The sequence below is a fragment of the Hevea brasiliensis genome, chromosome 10, assembly GCF_030052815.1.
Source record: "Hevea brasiliensis isolate MT/VB/25A 57/8 chromosome 10, ASM3005281v1, whole genome shotgun sequence".
Lineage (NCBI taxonomy): Eukaryota > Viridiplantae > Streptophyta > Magnoliopsida > Malpighiales > Euphorbiaceae > Hevea > Hevea brasiliensis.
In genome coordinates, this window is record NC_079502.1 from 95,343,578 (window position 1) to 95,364,984 (window position 21,407).

Sequence of the window (21,407 nt, forward strand, 5' to 3'; positions counted from 1 at the left end):
TTTCTTATAGATCATCTCATGTGCAATGAGAGAACCAATTAGCTCATCATTGGTGTATTTTCTGAAATCCTTAGTGTCTTGAATGACAGTGGTCTTTGCTTCCCATGACTTTAGAAGAGATCTCAAAATTTTCTTTGCAAGTTCTTATTCCTCAAATTTCTTTCCAAGAGCCTTAAGAAGATTGACAAGATCTGTGAATCTAGTACTCATTTTAGCAATTGTTTCACCAGGTTTCATCTCAAATAACTCATAATAACAGATAAGGAGGTTTGCCTTTGATTCTTTCATCACATTAGTTCCTTCATATGTGACTTCTAGTTTGTCCCATATTTCTTTTGCAGTTTGATAACCTGAAATACGATTATACTCATTAATATCAAGAGCATAATGAAGAATGTTAATGGCTTTGGCATTTGTAGAAATTTTTTTTCCAATCATTATCATCAAATTCAACTTCAGCTTTAGAAATTTGCACAGTTCCTTCACTAGTTTTATAAGGAACATAAGGACCATCTTTAATTATTCTCCAAGCATCATTATCAACATATTGTATAAAGTTTCTCATTCTAGTTTTCCAAAAAGAGTAATTTGTGCCATTAAAAAGTGGTGGTCTAGTGATTGAATAACCTTCTGCTAAAGGAGCAGGTATACCGGCAGAATTACTTGATGAACCAGCCATGTGTATGGATCACTCTAAGGTGTTTAATCCTCAAGCAAGAGAGAGAAGCTCTGATACCAAATTGATGTCTCAAAATATGTCCAAGAGGGGAGTGAATTGGACTAAAACAATTTTCGATTCTTACTCAAAACCTTTGAAAAATTGTAGCTTAGTTCAACTTAGTTTTCTACTGTGAAATGTGTGTGATACTGCTCAAATAATTAGTTGATACAAAGTTGGCATATAAACATTTAGTATACTGATCTAACAAGATATATTAGCACTCAGCAAAAATACCAGTAATCTAAATAAAATCATAGCACAATAAACAAAGCAGTAAACAGAATATATCAGTTGACAGCAGATATAGTAGTAAGCAAATTATATAAGATATTAGCATATTCAACAGTAAACAGATTATCTCAGTTTACAGCAGAGTTAACAATATACTGTATCAATTCTCAACTCAGCAAAAAATAATTCAACCAAAAATAAAAGTGCATAAATTTAAAGAGTAAGGGTTGAGAGAATTGAACACTAAATTTTTATAGTGATTCGACCTAACTAGCCTACATCCACTCTCAAAGATCCCACTTTGAGCCTTCACTTCATTATTCTTCTCTTTTAAAGGCAAGAGACAAAAGCCCTTTACAAATCTTCACACCAAAGCTTTTACAAGTAGCTTCACACTTCTACCAAGTGTTATCCCAAACACTTTTCACAATCAAGCTTCAATAGTTGCTTGAATGACTTCTCATAAATGCTAAGAAGGTGTTTAAAACTCAATCTCACTCAATACAACAGAATCTATAAAGAAGAGATGAGTCGGTATGCCAATGATGAGTAATAAAAATAATTTGAGCACTTTGAATGAAAGCTTTAATGATCTTAAAATGTTAGGAACAGTAGAGAAACTTTCATTAATTGTAAAATGGCCAAGGATAGGTATATTTATAGCTTTGGATCGTTTTTGACCATTTGAGAACTCATTTGAATATTATAATTTCAAATTTCAAGAAAATAGCTGTTATTTTATCGTTTTCTGCGATATTGTACAAAGTTAAGTCAGTTAGCAAACTAGTTAGCATACCAGAACCGGTAGCAAACCAGTTAGCATACTAGGAAAGCTTTTCTGCATAACTTTGAAAAATTTAAAACTTTACACAAAATCATAATAAAATACTTTTAGGCCATTGATAATTCAAAACAAGTTTTGAAAACTTAGAATAAAAATTTGAGAGATTAAAAATAAGTATCATTGGCTTCTACTCCTCAAATCTTTTCACACATATTCTTAAATTTCTTAAACTATTCTCAAACTATATGTACCTTCAATTTTGATCTTCAATGCAGCTTGGAAGGTAACCTTTTCTTTTTTTGTCTTCTTTGATTCGTCTTGTGTTATCTTATAATATCATCATTTCTTTAAGACACAAGTTCATCATCAATTCCATAAAATCTTTTTCTTTATCCTTAGAGAAGCACAATACTTAAAACAATGTTAGTTTGATTCTAGTTGAGTTTTGTTATCATCAAAATTCATACTCCTTTGAACTCATTGGGTTAACAAATAACCATTAGAATAATTAATATTATTAAACAGTTAATATTTTCAAATAGACCTATAATCACAAAATCTATAGTGAGGACTAGACATATTTGTGGTTACGAATGCTTGACTCGTCTTGAAATATAATTTTTTAAAAATATTTTTAATATGGTTAATAAATTTATATTAAATATATATTATTTATTTATTATTTATGCTCGATGGACGGGTTGGATATGAGCAGAACCATTTATAGTTTAGTAAAGACCTATAAAGGGTAGGAAAACCCAGTTCAAACTGCTCCATTAAATATATAAAATTATAATATAAAAAATGAGACTTTTCATTGGATGTGATTAATGGTAAATAAAAATTAAATATTTAAACGTCCATTCAAAATGAATAAAAAGATAAAAAAAAATTAAATCAAATTAATAATTAAATTGATATAAATTCTCTAATAATAAATATTTATTAAAACAAATAAATAAATAGGTAGTGTGATATGCACCAAAACAAAATAGCCAATAGCATTGGTTGTTTACGGGGTGGGTGTGTCTCAACCCTTTAGTGGTCACTTCCCATTATCGTTTCCCATTGATCAAATTCCTGGAATTCTCGTCTGGCTACAATGGTCAATGGTTGCTGCTCAATTCTTTGATATAATTGGACAAAACTCATAAGAGATATATCTGTATTTATTTTTTAATTAAAAGAAATTTAATATTATTAAATTTAAATTTATTATTAATCTATATTTATTTTTTAATAAATTATTCCCCTTATTATTATTATTTTAAGTCAATAGCACCATTTTAATAATTATAAATTCCCTGGATGCGAAGATGGTGATAACCTTAATTAATGCTAATTGTGTTGGGATGCTGACTCTATGTACAGATTATAAATTAATTAAATTTTAATTTTACTAATAATTTTAATAAATTGGATATTTTTAATATTAATAATAGTAACTTGAATGGACTCTCTCTCTTGATTAAAGAATCTTTAATTAAATAGCTTGTAAGAAGAAAATTTAAATAAATAAAAATCCCTCGGCTTGAAGTCCTCGTGTTTCCACCACGGCACCTAAAGGAGCAGTGGAGAGGCTTTTTTTTAATTATTTTTTGTCAGTTAATATTTTTAAGGGATAACGAGAAACGACCACATAAGCATGAACGTGTGTCAGAGACATTTCCTAATGAAGTGACACATGGCTAAGGAATCTGCAAGATTGGTGTTCCTCATTTGCTGCCTCAAGTTCTTGGATTGCTTTGCCATTCATTTAGAATTTAGTCTCATCACTTGAATTTAGTAACTCTGGTATCCTTGTCAATTTCACTGTTTTTTTTTTCTTCTGCTCTTTCTGCACAGGAACTGGTCCATTATTGAAACCCAACTCAAGAATTTTCATTCTTTTTGAACAAAAATGGCATCTTCTGCTTTGTTTTGCCACTCAATTAATCCTTCTTCTTCAGTTTTTTCAAGAACCCATTTCCCATTACAAATCTTTAACAGCTCCTCACTTGAATTCTCTTCTTTTGCTCATTGTAACTTCTGCTTGAAAAGCAGGAAGAGTGACCTAAACAAGAAATTAACGCAAGTGAAAGCTGCAGTTACTGAGTCACCTACTGTGACCGAATCAAATGGGAAACCATCAGATCAAAAGAAATTGCGGATTCTTGTTGCTGGGGGTGGGATTGGAGGGCTGGTTTTTGCATTGGCAGCTAAAAGGAAGGGGTTCGAGGTGTTGGTTTTTGAGAAGGATACGAGTGCAATAAGAGGAGAAGGGCAATATAGAGGTCCGATTCAGATACAGAGCAATGCATTAGCTGCTTTGGAGGCTATTGATTTAGAGGTTGCTGAAGAGGTTATGAAAGCTGGGTGTATCACTGGTGATAGGATTAATGGGCTTGTTGATGGGGTTTCTGGTACTTGGTAAGTTGTTCTCAAATTTTATCTGAATTCTCTTCTTTTTTTTTAATTATTTTTAAAATTTAAAAATATCTTTTGTATTTAGTCTGTGGATATGTAGCCGTTTGAAGTTGATGATTGTCTTAATGAATGAGGGACATGTTATCATATTTAAAATTTATGAGTCAATGGTGGTGGTGGTCTATATGTCAACAGAAGTTGACAAAATTTTTGGATCTTGTAATTGTGGTAATTAATTTGTTAGTTTTATTTGAAGCTGAGGGCATGGATGTGGTGTGTTCTATTACTTTGGCTGCTTCAAAATACAAGCAATTGTTTGATGTAGCTTTTAATTTTGAATAATATAATTTGTTTTTGTTGAGTGGCATCTGATACCTGTGAGGCTGTGAGGTGATTACCAAGGTGCAAAGCTGTAGCATGGTTTGTGGCAAAGGCTAATGGATTTGTAGCACGAAAAAGAAGTATGCAATTTTGGAGTGCTATATCAGAGAGTTTGATATATCAGTATCAGAGATTAGTATTGATTTGCTCATTTGGATTGTATTATACAATATTGTGTATTGGTCTTCTAGGCGGTAACTTATGTATGTACTGTGGACATAAGATGAAAGTCATTGCCCTTTTTATTTGCAAAATTTGCTACTAAAATGTAGCAGAAAGATTTTTAAGCCTGGCTAATTCCCAAAATAGCAATAATATATCAATTGCCAATTGCCTAAGTCTTTGTTTCTATTATTTATTTATTTTAACCAACCAAAATGATATTGTTTCCATTCATTTTTTTTCAAAAAAAATTTATTTTAGCCAACCTGAATCAGATAACTTTTTTCTATTGATTCCAAAGATTAATTAGTTATGCTAGACGGGTTGATCATTACTTGTTCCCAGCTTAGACATTAGGAACAAGGGTCTAATCTAATTTTCAAAACTACAAATGAAAATTATTGTTTTTCAATGCCTTTCCTGTACAAAAAGGTTAGTGTCCAATCGCATTAAATGATAAGTAGTTGGTTATCAGGTACGTCAAGTTTGATACCTTCACTCCTGCAGCAGAACGAGGGCTTCCAGTCACAAGAGTTATTAGCCGAATGACTTTGCAACAAATCCTAGCTCGTGCTGTTGGAGAAGACGTGATTCTCAATGAAAGTAATGTTGTTAATTTTGAGGATCACGGGAATAAGGTAATATAATCTGCTGATTGGTCAAAAATTGTCCTTTTCTAAAATCACCTTTCCGCAGAGAATGCATGATATACAAAGTTTCTTCATGCAATTTTATTTCTGACTAAAATTCATCTGACTGACCAGTTTTGTTGCATGATAGTGTTTTTTCAACTTCAGTAGTGACATTTACTTCTGCGCTTTTGCAATTTGCAAGTTTAGGTCACTGTGATGCTTGAGAATGGACAGCGTTACGAGGGTGATCTCCTAGTTGGTGCTGATGGAATATGGTCAAATGTATATCTCAATTTCTTTCATTTATCATTTTGCCTGTTGAATGATATCAATAAGTGCTTGTGAAGTTTTTCTTGCTGGTGCATGGTCTATCATATCTCAAATATATGGATTATAGCATGATCTTGAAGATCTTTTGATGCAAACTCCGACGGAGTTTGCCTTAAAACCCACATTCAATTTAGTGTATTCTTAACATTGCTCCAAAATAAGTTCAAACACCAAAGACTTACTTGGCCCAACACTAACTTGTGATGGAAAACCAATCAACTAAACTTGACTCAATATCAACAAGTGATAAAAAACCAAGAATAACTCAATAGAAAATCAGGATTTATAACCCAATACCAACATTGTGGTAGGAAACTATGAATATCAAATTAAAACTTAACAAGTGGATTAGTCTTACTAAGAGTGTAAATGTATTTCATACAAGAACCAAGAAGAGAATCCTCTCTCAAAATCACAATGAGTAAATAATAATAATCTCTGAAATCTAAATCTCAAAATCTACCTAAAAGAGGAAGAAAATACATGTTTATAATGGTGGCTGCCTAAAACCCTAATAAAATGTAAAGAAATTACAAAATGACTAAAGAAATTAGTCTTCCAGCAAATTTCACGCCCTTTGGTACACCTATTGGAGAATTCTCACACCTTCCCATGTGATTTGCTATCCAAATAAGCTCCCAAACATGTCTCATGGCCTCTTGTGCGCCTATTAGCTCATCCCATGGCTTCTGGTGAGCATTCCATGGCCAATAGTGCGCCTAGCATCATCTCATAGCCAGATGTGCCCCCAAGGTGATTCTCACACCTTCCAATGCGCCTTATGGAGCTCTCTTGGACTTCTCATAGCTGGCCATATGCCCTAGCTGAATCTCTTAGCTAATGGTGCATCTCATAGTCTCCTTTGGTGTCTCAAATTTGTCTCATGGCTACTGGTGCACCTAGGGAGAATCCTATGGCTGGTGGTGCACCCAAATGAAATTCTTTAGTGTGTCTCATAGCTGGTTGTGGGATATTCTATCCCTTTTTGCAAATGGAATTATTTTTGGGACTTTATTAGCTCTTGTGAATGGAAAGGCTAGCATTGAACTCTACCAATTCCACCCATGCACACTTGCTCTAAAATGAGCCATTTAATCTCCTTTGGCATGCCAAGTTTGAGGATCTTTACTTGAATTACTCCTTGGAGAATTTCATTGAAACTTAGTGCTGTCATGATCACATCATCTTTATAATGTTTTGACTTGTGCATAGGTGAGGAAGAATTTATTTGGGCATAAGGAAGCCACATACTCTGGCTACACTTGTTATACTGGCATTGCAGATTTCGTGCCTGTTGATATTGAGACTGTGGGGTATGCTCCATTTCATTATGCACCAACTCTTTCCATCCTCACTAAATTTTTTATGCATAGTCTGTCTTGTCCAAATTTAATGTGTTATGTTTCTATTGATTGAATTGAATTTTGTATGGATGCTGACCCTAAAACTTTTCTTCTGAAGGTATCGAGTATTTTTGGGTCATAAACAATACTTTGTTTCTTCAGATGTGGGTGCTGGAAAGATGCAGTGGTACGCATTTCACAAGGAACCACCTGGTGGCATGGATAGACCTAATGGTAGATATTCTTAAGATGCTGTAGATTCATTATATTCTCTCTAATGGACACTCTGTGAAATATCTGAGCTTCCATAAATGTGTCTTTGTGTGTGTTTAAGTTTATGTAAAATATAGTTTTGTGATCTTGGAATGAGTATGATTTGATCATTTTGAAGTAATAATAAACATAATTCCAACACAAAATGTGATTGCATCTGACTAATTCTAAGCAAACAACCAAGAAATGTTAAATTGAAAGGGGATGACAGTGAAGATATACCTAGGATTATAAACAACCAATGTTGTAAACAAAGATGTTTGTGCAATAAAGTTCATTCAGGTGTAGATGTCGTAAAAAAATAAATTATTTTTGGTCGTGAAGGAGTATCAGAGTTTAAATGCTTTGAAGTTACATTTTGTCTTGATATTCATTTTGAAAATGAAATTTTCAATGCACTTTAGAAAGGATTTATCTGTAATAGGATGAATGTAGAACCTTCAAATGGTTGACAAGGATTAAAATGGTCATGACAACAATGCTGTACCATTTTCCTAAATTACCAACATTTCTAATTCATTTTTTTGCAGGTAAAAAGGAAAGGCTGCTACAAATATTTGAGGGTTGGTGTGACAATGTAACAGATTTGATACTTGCCACAGAAGAAGATGCCATTCTTCGACGTGACATATATGATAGAGCACCCATATTTACATGGGGAAGGAGTCGTGTGACCTTGCTTGGAGATTCAGTCCATGCCATGCAGCCAAATATGGGTCAGGGGGGGTGCATGGCAATTGAGGTATGACATACTTTGCTTTCTATTCTCTTTTATCCTTCCTCTAATGCTTGATAAGTGATAAAATTAAAGAGTAATTGACTTCCCCGTACTCCTATATATACTTTTATGCTTCCTGAAGTTTTGAGTGTGCCTGATGTTTTGAATTTCTTTACTGTACATCTTCATGCATTCAAACTGTTACATAAATAAATGTACCTTAATAGAAATTATGATGCTCAAAATGTCATAGCCACATACCAGCAAAAATACCTTGTGAATAAACTAAAACTTAAATGAACTATGTATTTCATTGTGACAGGATAGTTATCAACTTGCATTGGAGCTTGATAAAGCATGGAAACAAAGCATTGAATCAGGAACACCCATTGATGTTGTTTCATCCCTAAAGAGGTAAAGCAATCATTGCTTACCACATAAACTATAAGAAAATTCATTTTTGGATTTTAATCATGTGCTGACATAAGAGATAGAAAAGCTTCAAACAGAAATCATGTACTGTTATCAGTCCAGAGGCATCCCACAAATTTGAGATAATGGCAGCTTTGTTGTGCTGACCTGAATGGAGGGGATCCTAAATGATAACCAATAGAATGTCACTCAAAGAATGTATGAGTATGTTCTGTGTGCCTGTGCAGGGAATTGGTGAGCATTACTGGTAAATAGACCTGTTCATGGGCACAGGGACCCACCAGGCCAGGCCTGAAAAATTCTCCAGGCTTGGATGGTTTTTTTTTTCCCCTGTCCTGGCCTGGTTAAGGCTGGAGATTTAAGTTTATATAGGGCCTAGGCTGAGTTTCAGAAATCTAAACCCGGTATACCTTTCGAACACCTCTATTAATGAGTATTCCCTTTAAAGCTTATAAATCAGGAAAGATTTGCTCATCCTTAAAATTTGAGCACTTACAGAGAGCTGGTTATTCACATCTGGCTGTTTCTTGCTGAGAAACTTTCTTGGGTAGTTTCCTGAAATTCATCTGCTTTATTCTCGTAAGTAAAGCATCTATGTGAATGAGGTTTTGAAGTTTCAGGGGTATGCAATGTGAATTAACATCACTCGGACAGAGCTATTTGGTCCTGTCATCCTATGAATCTCCTCCTTTATTGCATATGGCACTTGACTCTTTTGTGGCATCCACTAATTAGAACCAACTCAGGACATACAATACGGAAATTTGTTTGCAACTTGTTGAACTAGCTTATATAAGCTTAATTAGCAATGGTATTTTACTCAGATTGTAGCCAATCTGGAGTTTGTAATTTGTATATTTGAATAGTATTGTTTTTCCTACTATAATTCTTAATTGACCAAATTTTCTTTCCAGCTATGAGAGTGCTAGAAGACTTCGAGTTTCCATCATCCATGGAATGGCAAGAATGGCAGCAATTATGGCTTCAACTTACAAGGCGTATTTGGGAGTTGGCCTTGGTCCATTGTCGGTAGGCATCTCTTGTTGACTGGAGTTGCTTAAACTAAATAGTGGGGATAAAAACAAAGAAACAGTTGAAATTTTTTCATGCATGATGATAGCTTGACTTTTTTACATGGCTTTTCAGTTCTTGACAAAGTTTCGGATACCACATCCAGGAAGAGTTGGTGGGAGATTTTTTATTGACATAGCAATGCCTTTAATGCTCAGTTGGGTCTTAGGTGGTAATAGGTTAGATATTGAGAACCTTATTTCCTTACGCTTAGTAGCTTTCATGTATGATAGTTACTATTATTTTATCTTCTCCTACATTTATTTCAGATAAATGAGAATCTTAATTTTATTTTGCAGCTCAAAACTTGAAGGGAGGTCTCAATGTTGCAGACTCTCAGACAAAGTATGTTGCTTTCATGACAGAGTCTTCATTTTCCTATGTTGCTGATTGCACCTTACATTGAAAATTACAAGATTCTAATGTGCTCTGGAATCTAATATATGGCTGAAAATTTCTTTAGGCTAGCGACCAGTTACGGACATGGTTTGAAAACGATGACGCACTGGAGCGTGCTCTTAATGGAGAGTATGTTTTGTGTTCCTCATAATTGATATATACTCTTTACTAAGATTGTTCCTTCTCTCTCTTTTTCATAAGTTTTTTGTTCTATTTTTCAAAATCTATCTTATTTGTTTTATAGGTGGTTTCTTTTACCGTGTGGGAATGATGACGTTGTTTCAGAACCTATCTGTTTAAGTAGGGATGAGAACGCACCCTGCATGGTTGGGTATGTTTTTATATTTTAAATTAATTCCTAATGAGAGCCATATTTACAATGTGGATCAGTTCATTATCTTTCTGATCTTGTCTACCACTTGTGATGGTAATTCCAGTAATGTGTCGCTTGAAGATTTTCCTGGAAGGTCTATAGTGTTACCCTTGTCACAGGTAATTTTGGCTAACTAATATATTACCTATTCCATTTCATTAAGGTCATGGAGTTTAGTTTCTTTATCTTATTATTTTCAATTTCAGGTCTCCAATATGCATGCTCATATTAGCTATAAAGATGGTGCTTTTTACCTAATTGATTTGGGGAGCAAACATGGCACCTTTATCACACAGTAAGTTGTGGGCAAACAGGATATGTACTTCTTCATTCATCTATTGTTATGGAATTGTTCTCAAAGACACTACTCTCTTTACATTGCAGTAATGAAGGGAGACGACATAGGGTGCCTCCAAACTTTCCTACTCGATTTCACCCATCAGATGTGATTGAGTTTGGTTCAGATGAGAAGGTGAGACTAATAATCCCTGCGCTGGATAATTCTTGAATTTTAGTATTCTACCAAGTAGTAGATAGCCTTTCTTTTGAAGTTGAACTTTGCACTAGTATATGTTTGAATTTCATCCATATTATCCGACTAAGTAACCTTATGAAACCAATCCTAACCGCCTACATCGAATGATATCTTCTTTCCTTTGTTATCATTGCCATGAAAGCAATATTTATTATTATTTTTTTTTTTAAATGAGTTTGAGAATTAAAAAGAAACCATTATGAGCCTCTATGTGCAGGCAAAATTTCGGGTTAAGGTGATGAGATCTCCTCCGAAGATTAAAGAGATGGGAGAAAGTGAATTGCTTCAATCAGTATGATCTGAAGTTCAACTTTTTCCAGGTCACCAAGGAAGTTGTACAGCATTTATTTGGGGCAGTGGAGCAAAGTAAATCTGCTGCATTTTGTTGAAGCTAAAATTTACCGAGTACAGAACATTACACTCTACTTGCAAAACTAGTCCAATTGTCTGTGAAACCTGGAAACATGTATTGTAACCTCCACATTCACAAAATCATCAATACAAGCCGCTGTTGGTATATGGGTTAAGGTTTTGCTCTAAACTAAGTAAATGAAGGAAAAGAATGAATTCAAACTTTGTCAGCACAGAAATTGCTTTAGGTCCTGCACATGGAAGCATGTATTACCATGGAATTCCTGAAAGTAGAAACAAATAGAGACTTCAGAAATGTGCAGGTCAAGATTTTTGTCCAAAACTGAAACATAACCCAGAAAAAGCCTTTCTTCAAGTAGCCAATAAATGGCAAATGTAGCAGCAATTATTGAGCTTCTGTCAAATGTTGGTGCCTTGAGAGAGGGAAGGATTGAGAGGGGGACCAAGGTTCTGGGGCACACACGGTAGCTTCATTGACAAATTTAACAATTGCCCCTCCCCAATAATTCTACGAGCAAATAGTCCAAGGCACCCTCATCTTCATGTCAAGGTGAGGTCACTATCCCAATTTTTTTTTTTTTTTTGACAAGCTCCCAACTTTAGATCTTGAATTACATTAGCCTTATCTATCACATTTCAAAGCACAAACATTAAGTGCTACTATTATTTGTCTCCCTTTGCATGGCAAAGCAACCTCCTTTGCCCATTTGAGTGACCCTTCTATAAAGGATGTGATTGGCCGCCGCCACCTCCCTCACCACGCAAAACACAGACTTCCAATTAATCCCCACCTGTCCATATCATAGTGTGATTGGTTAAACTCGAGCATCATCAAATGGGTTTACTACTAAATTCCTAAATGGGTTGGTATTTCAACTTGTAGTTAAGCAAATTTCACCTATATTTGCAGAAAAATCTCACATTTACAATGTGGACCAGTTGGTTTGTCTTCGGATCTGGAGACATTACTGGTAGAGAAGACTGAAAGAGGCGAGAGCCCATGCCCCTACGAGGGAAGGTTCATTAACACTATGGATGTACATACACCCTAGAGGTAAAAGGTTTTCAGGGGATGGGATGGGCACGAGATGAATGTGAAGTGACTGGGGATTGCACGTGACGAGTAACGGTCACGTTCAATTGGTGGCGTTGCGGTGGCAGTGACCGTTGTAGCATTAATTGCCTGAGCTTGGGATCCTGCATGCTTTTTTACTAATTCTAGTTTCCTTTTGATCGTTGAAAATGGAATTCCCCATTTTGGTCGAAAGATGAATGAAGAATCCGTGAGAGAAAGGTGGCATCCTATACTCATTTGATCCTCTACCCAATCATAATCATGCATGGCTATTGGGTGTTCTTGTGATTTTTTTTAATTTATTATTGTTTGCACCCACCTGGGTTTTGCATCCAATGAATTTGCAACAATCGTTATAGGTTTGTGCTTTGTACAATCACTACAATTTTGATGTGATTATGCATATTGTAAGTTGTGCTTAGAATTTTTTTTATAGATTATTAAGAATTTTTAGAAGGATAAAATTATCCCCAGATGTTATTAATGACTTTTCATTGGATGCCAATGGTCAAAGGATTTGGAATTTACCACATTTAGTGGTAAAAAGCTAGGATGAAAGTGCCATTGATTTACTCAATTCACAAGCCAAAAAAGAATAGACGACAAGCCATCAAAACGACTCAACTTAATATGAAAGCTAAAATTATATGGGGACTTCCAAAGCTAAATGAAATAATGACATCTAATCTAATCCAATGAATAAGCTCTGAATTTTGACGACCCATTTTCTTAATAAAAAAAAAAGAAAAGAAATACAAATTCTTGCCGCAGACCGTACACCCATGTTCACGTTCCTCCACATGTGGACCTAAGCAAAGATGCCTCCCCAGGTGCTACAAAACGAGCATTGACAAACCAAAATCAAAAATCCAAGCGGTACTTGCTTCTCTCTATTATTACTCACAGCAAGAGAGAGGTGTGAATACTGTGAAAGCTGAAAAACATCCTCCAACTTTGCCTCTCCTAACTATCCCATCTTCATGTAAGGCAACCTTCAGTTGGACCCTGGCCTACCCCTGCCCCCCACAATGGCAATTTTATCCATCAAGTTTCTTTGAAATTACAACAATCCTTACGGGACCATCTCCTAATTGGATGTGGGTTTCCTTGCAAAACCACTTTCCCACTCACAACCACAAACACCTCGTTGTTCTGTCTCTTAAAAGCTAAACGCTAAGAAGGTTTCTGCTGTCAGTTTTCCCTCTGGAAACCCCAATATCTTTTTTCCCAAATTCCAATGTCCACTATTAAATAATAATAATAATAATAATAATAATAATAATTCTTTCTTTTCAAATAAAAAAATGAAAAAGACCAACATATTCCTTTTCCCTCTAAACTCTAGCTTAAATATTTTAATTTTATTTATTTTATAAAAATATTTTAAAAAAAATATTTCCATAAAAAATATTTTTTATATATAAATTAATTTTTATAAAACAATCAGAATTCATTTTTTCACTGGCGTGCTAACTCTACTATCAACATCACAACATTTCTATATATAAAAAAAAGAAAAAAACTTTCCTTGTTCGGAACGACGCCGTGGGGATAAATAAAGCCTGGCCTTAAAAATGATAAAATACGCTGTGCTCGGCTGCTAGCACACAAACGGGGCCCCAACAACGGCTCTTTTCATTCAAAAAGATTCACACGTGCGCTGATGCTTATTTTAAAAAGCTGAGCCAGTTAAGCTCGATCATAGCAAAATCCACTTGCATAATATGAGCTGTAACCATTTCATTTGGCACAAGAAACATATGATAAATTAATAAACATCAAAAAAATTATTAAAAAAAGGAGAAAATAGCAATAATAAATTAATAATGCCTCGGTAAATTATTTATACATATGAACAATCGTGTAATTTTAACCCTCTCATTTTTCTTTTTTTTTTTATTTTTTTAAAGTCTTTTATACTCTTTGTTTCATCGTACAACGCGTTTCCCCGTGTATTTTCAATTTTCAGTATTTAAAAAGGGAAACCCAAACCCCCGAGGCTTTAATATGGGAAAAAAAAAATAAAAAAAGAATCTCGATGCCGACTTTATGACCGAGAAACCGACTCAGCCAATTTCCCGATTTTCTCAACCAGCACAGGTGACAATTTTTTAGCCGGTTTCCTTTCCTTTTCCGGTCGAAAATCAAACCCTAATGCGTCCGAAACTTCTTCAGAGCTCCACCCAGCCTTTCGGAGGGAGTCGGAGAACCGATCCGCTTTCAAGAGTAAAGCGTCTAGGACTGCTTGATTATCCAACATAACCATCTCCCCCTCGAAGAAACCGGATGCTGACACGTGGACGATCTCGGCTATGTCAGCTTCGCTCCAACCGCCATCTCTCAAAACTGACCCGATTTGCACTATGTACTCATCCACCCATTTTGGCATCTCCGATCTCGGCATATCGAAAAACCGCTCCGGCGACGATGAATCTGATGATGAAGACGCCGAGTTTCGCCTCCGACGGTCAACTGCTGCGTCGCTCCAGAACTCCACCCATCTGGGGGTTCTCGCTCCGTTAGCTGTGCCCATATCCAAGCTTCTACGTGGATAATTTGTTGAAGAACCAGCCGATTTCTCGCTAACGGATCTTTGCTTCTTTAGAAGTATGGGGTCAGACTCGGAGCACCGGAAGAGGGACTCACGGTCGAAAAAATCAGATAGATCCAAACCGCAGCAGAAAATCCGATTCTCATCGACGAAAAAGATGGGGTTACCAGCCAAAGAAGGTTGACAGGGAATGTAACAATGGTTGAAAATTGGAATCAAAAGTGGAGCTCTCTTCAGTGCATTTCTTGCCACCCTCAATGCCTTTTCCGGGTCGGATGGTCTGGGACCCCATGACTTGGACCAGAGGGTGTTGCGTGCGATTTGAAATGAGATAGCAGCGATAGGAAGATCAAGCGAGGCACGGAGATGGAGGCGAGCACCGCCTGAGCGCCAATCCGGGAAGCCAGGACCAACAGGCAAACCAGCGGAGAGTACGGCGCGAAGATCGGGAGGGAAAGCGAAGCCAAACTCTGCTTCAGCCCGAGCGAACTCAGCGTCAGAAAGACCCGGCTGAACTTGGATTCCTGAGTTACGTAAATGGGTTATAACTTTGTCAGCCAGAGAAGAGAAAGAGACAAGACCGTTACGGACAGGAAGAGAAGAAGCTGTTGAAGGAGCAGCAGCTCGGGCAGAAAGACGGCGAAGGCCAGCTATATGAGCCGGATTGAGACCGGTCATCCTCCGGTCAACGTCGACCATTGTGTGAGCCAAAAAAAAAAAATCTGCAGGGTTCCTGTAAGTCACTGCACTTACAGTCTCCGGAGGGTGAAAAGAAACTGAAGTTCTCAGAGTTTGAGGCTTCTTTTGCGTATGCTTTGATTGCTAGAAAGGGAGGACGAAGAAGAAGTGAAGTGCAAATCGAGAAAAGCGAAAGCAGCTGGAGTGGAGTGGCTTTTGAGAGAGAGGGGCAAGGAGGTTACGGTGTAAATAAAGGATTGGTATTTATAGCTGTAAAAGAGTGGAACCCACTTGTTAGATTTTGGAAACTGGTGGGTTGCACTCGCATGCAAATTCCCTTAATTAACCTCGGATGTTTAATGATAATTAAGTGGTTAAGGTTAGATAATTACAGGGTCAAGTGCGGTAATGAAAGAGAGAGTGGAACAACGGCTCCTTAAAGGGGAAAAAGTATGGTAATTGGGTGGTGATTATGTTGGGAGGAGAAACATCACTTTTTAACGGGATTTTAGCATCCGATTATCTCTGTGGTTAATTTTATTTGTAAATATAATAATAAACGTTAAACACTGTTTAGCTTTTGGAATGTGGTGTTTTGCTTGAGGTATGAATAATCTGTGGCCCATAAGAAATCATAGGTTTTGTTGACAGCTGAGATAAAGAGAAGCACACAATCATAATGGCGCCTAGTTGTATGCTAACGTTAACGGCTTTCTTTCTTTCTTTCTTTTTTATTATTTTTTTTTTTATAGAAGTAAAAAAAAAAAAAAAGTTAATTAAATCATTGGATATCCTCGCAAGAATATTAGCAAAGATATCTCTGCTGTTTTCGGTGCCCTACTGTGCTTTCTTATTAATTAATTAGGTTATAAAAAGTCTACTCATTACACTCACTTTTTTTAGGAGGCCAAAAAAAAAAAGAAACTAAAATATCTGCCTAAATAATTTTTTTTTGTTATAAATTAGTTTAATTAAAGTGGAAATTGGAACATGTGATTTGAGGGCATTTTGTTTTAATTTCCAAGTCATTTTCATTTATTTAAGAGTAATGTAAACTTAATAGACTCACGAGCTGCCTGAGCTAGAATTAATCTTTTTCTTTCCAGTAGTGGATGCGGTTGAGAGGTTGCAACTACAACATCTTTTGATTAAATGCAATACTAATTCTTTTTTTTTTTTTTTAAAAAAAACCCACCATGGAAAATTGTAAATCTTTCATGTTCTTCCTCAATAATAATAATAAAATTGGTTGTTGGCTTAATTATAATTATAAAAAAAATTATTGATTTAATAATTGAGTATGTAATTTAAAATAGAAAAATTTATATTTATGATTTATCAAGATAGTGGCATTTGGGTGGCATATCAAAAAAATTACAGAAGCTAAGGACGAGATTAACCTTTAGTCTCGTTGGATTATGAAATGATGAAGACGATGTGTATGGATGGATGAGGACAGGAATAGTAAGTATATATTATGGGGTGTGTTTGGAAAGGAAGCCAACGGCCGGCGGTTGCCAATTGGTCAATCCCTTGGCTTGGACTCACATTCCTTTGATATAATTATACTTTTAAATAATTTTTTAGGAAATTTTTCTAATTGTAGGTATTTTAGGGTTTGCAAGAAGTGGGAATGGCAGATAACAAGAGAAAATTTTGACCATTAATTAGAGGTTGTCACTTGAAATGAATAGTGAACTCATTGATAAAGTTGAGCAATCAAAACCCAACCCTAAGGAAGTGGATTGATGTGTAGGCAGGCAAACCAATAATAAAACCTCAAAGCCACCCTGCAGGGATTCAACTTTGATTAAACCTTCACCAACCCATCTACTCACCTCTATATATATTTACTCCCACACATTCCTTTCAATCTGTAGTTGAAAGGCAAATATTAAATATACCAATCCATTTTCCAAGTGAATTCCACCTAAACAGTCAAATCTATTAACAAAAAATATTATAAATTTAATCTTATATAAAAATAACATAAACTCTTAAATTAAATTAAGGAACATGTGAGGATGCCCTTGATCAAGGAAAAATGATAATTTGGATTTAACTAAGGCTTAATCATTTGGTCGGTTAAGATTTATCTGTTTGATTGTGGAGTATGAATCTTGAAAATCCTTAAATGAGAATAAAACTATCAGAATTTCAATCTTAATATATTGTAATATTAAATAGACAGTTGATTACTAAATTATTAACCCCAATATATTTTATATATATATTAAAAAAAAAAACCAACTTGCACCTTTAATTAGTTTCTAAGTACTTGTATATCACTCAACAAAACTCCTCTTATTTATATTAATAAATATGACTTTTTGTGGTATGCATGCCCATATAGATATTTATTAATTATTTATTTGTTGTTTACTGTTTTTCATGATAATTGAAAAAATAATTAAATTATTTAACTTATAATAAAATTTTTTATAATTTAACTAAATTACTCTTTATCTTATCTAATTAAGAGAGATGGAGATAACAAGATTAATTATATAAAATTATAAAAATAATTTTGTACTTAGTAAAAATAAGGGTAAAATTATAAAAAAAATTAATGCACCTTAATTGTCTCAAAGTGACATATAATTTTAAAAAAATAAATTTTAAAAAATAATAATAAAAATAGACAAAATTAAGCAAAGAAAAAGATTTTTTAATGACTGTAAATATACACTTATTAAAATTTATTTAACTCTAATTATATGGAGAATTTCAATTTTACTTACATATTATATAGGAAACTGAACTAAATCAATATAGATTATATTTAATCAACTGCAAATTGTAATTCTTCATGTAAATTATAACATTAAATGAATCTTAAATGTGCGTATCTACACCATTAGAAAAATTAAAAAAATATAAATATATTAGGCAAATGTCGACAAGGGGTTCTCATATACAAGTAAATAAGATTAGTGGGATTTTGCATGGAGCAAACAAAGAGATGATTAAATCACATTTGAATTTGATTAGATTTGTAGGGCTTGTGAGGCCACTAACCCATCCCAGAATCAACGAAGTATAGGGAAGGTCACAAAATGGTCGTCCTAATGTGGAACCAATTGGGCACTTGCCCTTCATCTTAATGGCCCTTTTGCCCCTGAAATTAATAGCTAGGCCCATCTGCATTTGGAAATTCACTAATTGTGGGGGTCCACGTGGACATAGTGGGCAATTACATCTTCCATTGTCTTCCTCTCAACCCTGCACTGTGTTTCCCTAAGTACCGATTAGTCAAGCCATCCATGTAGAAATTTGTTGTATGATATGAAAGTTTCATAATTAATTCAGCTACTTAATGAAAAGGATATGCGCACACGTGTCCTCTGCAGATTCGTAGAAAATTTTTAATAATTAAATGAAAATAATTTTATTAATTTTCCAATAACAATGCAACTCAACTTGAAACTAATCATTTCAATTAATTTAATCAACTAATTAAATCTTGATTTACAAATTAAAAAAATAAAATTATTTTTAAATATTTTAACACAAAATAACTTATAATTGATCACAAACTGACTCCATTAATTAGTTTAGGTTTTAGATGAATCATAGCTCAGTAAAGCCTAATTAGGGGTCTTTTTTTCAATACAAACAAACGAATTGGGATTCATTAATTACACATTAATTAACAAAGGTAAATGGATGGTGGGGTTCTGAAAAATGAGAGAAGTTGATGGTTAGATTTATAGAGGGAGACTATACGAATGTGAAAATGATAAGACTGAGACAATGAGTAAACATATGGTCTCTAAAACCCATAGCAAGAGCTACATCTCTCTTACTAAAGATCATCTACTGGTTAAATCATGCATGAAAGTGTACTCTTTTATATCAGTTCTCCTTTAATTTCTAGAATATGCAATATTTTGGATTGATCTACTTGATATATAATTTAGCTTTATGATGATTGATGATTCTTTGACATGACTTAGATTACAAATTTATAAATGATCTAAAAAATTTGATCTGAATTACTCAAAAATTAACAAAATTTTTGTGTGCTTAAATATGTTTTAATTAGATTTTTAGTCTTGTTCTCGATTTGTTGTGTTTGATATATATATATATATATATATATATATATATATATATATATATATATATATATATATATATATATATATATGCTACATTAATTATGTGTCATGGATTTGAATAGGTTTGTAGGGGCTGCTTTGTACCATACTCTAGCCTGGTCCCCAAACCCTAACCCATGTCCGAGACGAGAAAGGTCAGTTGATTGGTTAGGAGAGTATTGACCAATTCCAATTGCACACCCACCATAGAATTGTTATTGGATATGGCATTGTCATGGACAATGCAAGTTAATTAGGGGGACATGAAGATCACCAATGGAATCCGACTAATGACTAATCAGAAAATATTTTTACATGGACATAAATAATTAATAATAACCCATATGCAGCAGCCTCACAATGAGGTGAGACCCACTGTAATAGGGACTCAGCAAGTTTTTAATTATGGGAATACTTCACCACAAAACCAGGTTCATGCAGAGTTTAATTAAGAAAGCTAATTAAGGACTAATTTAATTGGATATTTATGTTCCTAATTAAACCCTTTAATTAGTTATAATTTATTTGAATCACTTTCCAAAAGAATATTAAAAAATATTTTAAGTAAAGGAAATATTTGATCTGAAAAGTTGATTCTAGGCTTGCCCATTTTGTAGTTTGTAGTGGAATATTATCTGCATGCTTTGTCCACCTATAATCTAAAGTCCATTTAGTGTGCTATTATATATATAGAGAGAAACTATAATGATACATTTGCACACGATTCTCCTATTTGCGCACTATAATTTTTGAAGCAAACTTATTATTTTTTTTTTTTAAGGACATCCATTTTACAATGAAAATGATTCAATATATTCAACAAATGAATTTAAATATATGAATTCTAATCTATATTCATACAACCTTAAATCTCCACCGTATTTGTTTCATTAATTCACTATGTAATTACATGTTTATAATAAATTACATAAAATAATTCATAGTTTAGATGTTTACTTTATTTGCATAAATAAATTACTTCACAACAACTTGTTTATAATGAGAGTTTCTAAAAATTAAGAATCAGGCTAAACTATTAAATGATATATCTCTTCATGCTTGTAACTATTAAAAATATTATATCTTTTCATACAGTTAATTTTTTTAACCAATATAAATGATTTTTAAATTTTACCACCTTTTGATAATGTATAAGACTTTTAGATTTTAAATTTAATGGATCCAAATTGATCTACATGAATAGCTCGAAACATATTTCCAACAACCAAACAAGGTAAAATATGATGCAATTATCATATTATCAATTTATTTTCATGTTCATCCAAATTTAGATATAATCTCCTTTTTGCATAATAATAATAAGTGATGTTACTGTTATGGAGATATCAGAGGGTTTGATTTCATATACATAATAATTAGAGGTGATTATAATGGAAATTAAAAAAAAAATTGAATTGTTAAATAATAAATAAGATGGGAAATGCATGGTAAAAGAATAAAATCTTTTACATATGGCAAGGATATCTAACCTATCTCATCTTGTTTATATATTTTCTTGAGTTAAAAGATTGCATTAATTTGTTACCTTTTAAGAAAATCAAGAAAGATATACACCATCCCATGTGCTGCTTCAACCTCATAATAATTTTCTTTAATAACTTATAAAACAAGTGCTTTAAGCTAGTCTTTGTAGGAATCATGGGTGGGTAAAGCCTACTTCAACTGGATTATTTATAAAGTGATAAATTAATAGGAATTAAAAAAGTCTCATTCAAAAAATATATATTAATAAAGTCAAATAAATATTAAATTAACTAGTTATAAGAATGTATTTAATAAAAAATTAAAGGTTAAATGTTACATTTATAAATTTTAACTT

The 21,407-nt window shown here is 33.8% G+C and overlaps 2 protein-coding genes across 2 annotated transcripts; one reads left to right on the forward strand and one right to left on the reverse strand.

Annotated features, from left to right (window-relative positions):
• Positions 1–3,366: 3,366 nt before the first annotated feature.
• LOC110662928 (zeaxanthin epoxidase, chloroplastic) lies at positions 3,367–11,310 on the forward strand. Its single transcript, XM_021822100.2, has 16 exons — positions 3,367–4,145; positions 5,161–5,323; positions 5,525–5,599; positions 6,860–6,960; positions 7,109–7,224; positions 7,794–8,005; positions 8,304–8,395; positions 9,328–9,442; positions 9,560–9,663; positions 9,784–9,829; positions 9,948–10,012; positions 10,128–10,214; positions 10,321–10,375; positions 10,463–10,551; positions 10,641–10,728; positions 11,009–11,310. The coding sequence occupies exons 1-16, from the start codon at positions 3,637–3,639 to the stop codon at positions 11,087–11,089; spliced, it is 1,998 nt and encodes a 665-aa protein (XP_021677792.2). The 5' UTR covers positions 3,367–3,636; the 3' UTR covers positions 11,090–11,310.
• A 2,735-nt stretch (positions 11,311–14,045) lies between these two features.
• LOC110662930 (uncharacterized) lies at positions 14,046–15,701 on the reverse strand. Its single transcript, XM_021822106.2, has one exon. It carries the CDS (start codon positions 15,486–15,488, stop codon positions 14,286–14,288), a length of 1,203 nt encoding a protein of 400 aa, XP_021677798.1. The 5' UTR covers positions 15,489–15,701; the 3' UTR covers positions 14,046–14,285.
• Between the last annotated feature and the right edge of the window lie 5,706 nt (positions 15,702–21,407).